Source organism: Cenococcum geophilum (genome assembly GCF_001692895.1).
Source record: "Cenococcum geophilum 1.58 unplaced genomic scaffold K441scaffold_7, whole genome shotgun sequence".
Classification (NCBI taxonomy): domain Eukaryota; kingdom Fungi; phylum Ascomycota; class Dothideomycetes; order Gloniales; family Gloniaceae; genus Cenococcum; species Cenococcum geophilum.
The window spans coordinates 1061937-1066936 of NW_027137565.1; the positions used below are offsets into that span (position 1 = coordinate 1061937).

General features: G+C 35.8%; 1 protein-coding gene across 1 annotated transcript; it reads left to right on the top strand.

The window, feature by feature from the left end:
- Nucleotides 1-2082: 2082 nt before the first annotated feature.
- Nucleotides 2083-2337, top strand: K441DRAFT_543836 (uncharacterized protein; the record flags this gene model as incomplete). Its single annotated transcript, XM_067642750.1, has 2 exons — nucleotides 2083-2165; nucleotides 2238-2337. Coding segments are annotated over 2 exons (183 nt in total), but the record flags the coding sequence as incomplete, so codon positions are not given.
- Between the last annotated feature and the right edge of the window lie 2663 nt (nucleotides 2338-5000).

The window sequence follows — 5000 nt, forward strand, 5'->3', positions numbered from 1 at the left end:
AATGAGATTATTAAAGATTACTATAATCTAAGTAGTGATAGCAGCTTAGGTAGGATTTTAATATCTAGTAGTTTAATAGCTAATAGAAGGAAGATTGCTTAATATTAGGTATAATACCTATTATCTACTAACCTGCTAATAAATATATAGCATATTACTAAGAAGGTATTGTATTATATTTGCCTTAGCTTTAGGATAAGCAAAAGTAGGAAATAGAGAATATTATTAAGGAAAGACTTACTCTATAAGGTAAAGACTATTATGTTATATAGAAGGAATCCTAGGTTTCTAAGTTAGGATTAAGAAATATAAAGCGTTTACTATATATATTTAAAATGCGGAAGGAATAATTATAGCTGCTTTTAGATAAACCAAAGTCTATATATAGTAGAAGGGATTTGCTTTAAGGTAGAACTATAGAATATTAAGTAATTAGTTAGTAATATAGATAAGTTAAACTAGCCCTAGAGTTAAGCTAAATTGATATTATACTTTTAAGGATTTTATAAGAACGTAGAGCTTTCTACCGCGGACAAGAACCGTGATCTATATATAAAATATAACGTAAAGAAGGATTTAATAAGGGAGATTAAGGCTTGTACCTAGCCCTAACCTCTATATCTTAATAGGTCTGCTAATTAGAGACCGTTTTAACACCTTTATAAGTACGACGCTATATATTAGACGCTAAATGCGGCTTAGTTTAAGAGTTTTATAGGGGGGGTCCTACCTATAACTTGGTTACCGACTCGGTCACTAACCTAGTCTACTCCTTTATATATAAATAGTCTCTTTTCTTTATATATTAATTTATGGCTATTAGGTTAACTACACCCTAAAAGTATATAAAGAAGGAGGTGCTACGTAACGAAAGCTTAGCTTAATAAAGCTATTTATATTAAAGGTATAGCTCACAGTAGTAGTAGGGAATGCGTAAAGGAGGTATAATATGCTTATGTTCTTTTAAGTAAGCGTATAACGTAAATATCTATACGCTATACCATGGTAGAGAACTGGTTAGCCGTACCACGCTAATAACTAAGCAGCAAGGATACGGTAGTGCTTTACTACTATAACGTTACGCCTATAACTGTTGGTTTTAATGCTAACTATAATAGCTATATCCTTTTCTTTCTTTATTCTTTAACCTAAGAAGGTAGACTCGCTAATTAAAATAGCGGAATATTTATACATACATATAAAGGCGTTATTTTTACTGTTGGATAGCGCTAAGTAATATAGTGGCGATTAAGCCCCCTTATTATTGTTGTAAAAACTACCTCTATTAAAACCGAGAATTATTATTAACGCTATAGCTATTAAGGCAAGAAAGTAGGTTTTCTTTATAGCGACCGTTTTAATTTATACCGCTCCTATACTTCCGGCTTGCACTATCCTACTTATTATCCCCTACCACCGCTATAAAACCTAACGTAATATTTACAAAATTTAAGGTTAACAGAGTCGGTATATTACGTTTCCCGTTATATATATATAAGTTACGGATTTTTATAACCTATTTACCCTAACGTATTCTACCAGCGAGCCGGCCACCCCACCGAGCTGGCCACTTCAAAACACACCAAAAAGCCGATATTTAAATCTTAAATATCTCAATAACTACTTAATAATATTTTCTAAAAATTTAAATATAAGCTTTTATATACCTATTTTAGTACTTATTACAATATAAGAGTATACGCTCTAGTAGTTGTTAAAATATTTAAAAAATATCTCTTATTTTAACCCCTAAACTCTATATTATAATAACCACCAAGCTATATACTTTAGTATTATAATATACACTAAAATAGGTATATAAGAGCTTATATTTAAATTTTCAGAAAATATTATTAAGTAGTGGTTAAGATATTTAAGATTCAAATATCGGCTTTTTGGTATGTTTTGAAGTGGCCGGCTCGGTGGGGTGGCCGGCTCGCTAGTAGAATACGTTATATCCTTTAGCAGAAAGTAGTAATATTAAACTATAACTTATTACAAGACATAATTAATTATTACTTTAAAAACCTAGCTTTGCTAAACTAGGTTTTCCTTATAGTAAGTACTTTTAAATTATAGTCTAATATTAAAGGGCTAATGGAAGGAAACAAACGTCTTATACTTCTTAGTAACGCCATTCTACGCCTTTATATACTTAATAAATAGTACCTAAGCGGAATAGATATAGGTATAAATATAATAAGATAGGTAATATATTCCTAACAAAATATAAAAAGTAGGGATAAACTAGTAAGGGATATTAGTATAAATAAAAAATTGTACGGAATAGCGAAGGATTGGAATCTAAGAAAATATTTAAAGGAAAATCCCTTATAAAGAGGCGAGGAGCTAAAAACTTCACTCGCTTTAATAGTTAAAGCCATCCTTAGCGCTATATAGGTTAACTCTAAAAGAAATTTTAAGGCAGTATATTATGCTATAAAGAAATTTTAGTCTTAAACAGTTTGTGTAAGGTATTTTATTTTAATAATATAGTTAATTAAACGGCCGCTTAAGCTACCTTTTTTAGTAAAGTTGCTTACAAAGAGGTATTTTAATAGGTTATTTATAGCTAATAACCGCTAGCTATTAGTAAACTGTATCTGTCCCAGATATATATTACTTATAGCTATTTACTTTCTCTTCCAGTTTAAAGATATCTCTTATAGTGGCTAGCCCTAATTAAGTCCCTATTAATACTAATAATAGCAAAGTACCTAAATCTATTAGTATTAATTATAACCACTTAGCGTTCTAGAGAATATTAGGGCCCCATACGTTATTATATGGGACTTTTTAAACGCGGATATTATATACTAGCTATTTGACCTCTTTACTAAAATAAGGCAAGCATGCTAGGTTGGTCACTTCTCTACCCTATAATATTAGCAATATATATACAATCTATACACCAAGATTAAGGTTATACTTTCGGACAAAGTCAATTATGCTAATAATACGCGGCTGGGCTTACTTGGTGTCTATTTATTATGCGAGTCTTTATTAAATAAGTCGTTATCCTATATAACCTTACTTTCCGCATATATGGCCTTTCTACTCTACCGTTATTATAAGCTGAACAATTGTGGAGTGTAGCTTTCTCTTAAACTTTAACGCTGGAGGCATCTTAACTTTTTTACTTTATAGTGTCTAATGGAATATATAGTTAGTAGGCTATCTCTCTAGCACTTGCTTATAACTAGCTGCTTGACTATAGGCCGCTAGTACTGTTATATATTAAGCTCGCTAGTAAACGGTTAATTGCATAGCTTAGGACCGAGCACTTTAATATATAGGAGAGGGTTAAATAGCTATAGAGGCGGTTTAGAAGCTAGATAAAGGTTTAATAAACCTAGTTAAAGAACGTCTCTAGTTTCTTAGAAAAATCTACCTACTATCGCAATCTCTGCGGATAGTGCTTATTGTTTAGGTATAAGTTAATATAAATTAGCTATAAATAGGGAGACTTAACTATAAAGTTGATTCCTTATTACGTGATTTAACGGCGCTAATATGGCGAAGCACTTTGCTAAAATATGGCTAAGAACCTAAAACGGCAGTATAAGCCACCTCTTAGTAATAAATAACCGCATAACTCTACTTAATTTATATTCCACCTAATGTCTTCTATATAATACCGCGGTTCGAGAACCCCTAGAAATGTAAATTAGATAGCTAAAGGGCTATATAAGAGATAATTTAGTAAACTAAGGAAACTTTAGCTTTGTTTGTCTGGACGCCTTATTAGAGAGTATTATTAAGATCCCTTACTTTAAAAACGACGATGCAATTCTTATTAAAAGAGCTATATATAAGCGCTTTAATAAACGTGGCGGTAATATAGGGCTTTTATAATATTGAGGGCATTATAATACTAGTATTTGGCTTAATTTTATAAGTAATTATAATCTCCGAGCTTATCTTTGGGATTATAAGGACAACGTTACTTTAGAATAGCGGCTTTAATAGGGACAAGAAATTGCGGATATAGTCGCTTTTATTTATTTAAACGGCGTAATCTATAGAGACTTATAATGCTGTAATATTCTCTTAGACTAAGATTTGCATATAAAAGTCGCTAACTTTAATAGCTTATCTTTAGATAGCTCTGCTCTCCTTATTACTATAGCTTATAGTTATTAATACCCTAGAAAGCTACTGTCGGTATAAGCAGATATTTTCGCCCTTAGATCTACCCTATATAAGGTAGCAAGTAGTCCGTCGCCTCCCCTTTGCTCCTCCGTCCGTCGCCTCCCCTTTGCTCCTCCGTCCGTCGCCTCCCCTTTGCTCCTCCGTCCGTCGCCTCCCCTTCGTCGCAAGGGCGCCGCGTTGTATACCCCTAAAAGACACGTCACCACGACGCTAGCCACCAAACCAAACGATTCCACCACAACCGGTCTGCCACAGAGCAGACGACCTCCACTACAACCAGTCTGCCGCAGGGCAGACGACCTCCTCTACAACCCGTCTGCCGCAGGGCAGACGACCTCCTCTAACCCGTCTGCCGCAGGGCAGACGACCTCCACTACAACCCGTCTGCTGCAGGGCAGACGACCTCCACTACAACCCGTCTGCTGCATGGCAGACGACCTCCACTACAACCCGTCTGCTGCAGGGCAGAACGACCTCCTCTACAACCCGTCTGCTGCAGGGCAGACGACCTCCTCTACAACCCGTCTGCTGCAGGGCCAGACGACCTCCTCTACAACCCTCCTGCCGCAAGGGCAGACGACCTCCTCTACAACCAGTCTGCTGTAGGGCAGACGACCTCCTCTATAACCAGTCTGCTGCAGAGCAGACGACCTCTACTGCAACCGGTCCACGGCTGTCGCGCTATAGGTAATTAAACTATAGAGGACCGCAGGCGTACCGCAGGCGCACCGCAGGCGTACCGCAGACGATGCACTGCTAGGGTAGCTATAGTAGGGGATAGGGGAAGGGGCCGGCCCGTGTTACTTTAGCACGTTAAATATAAGGTGTATAGGCGAATTTGGTGTTTA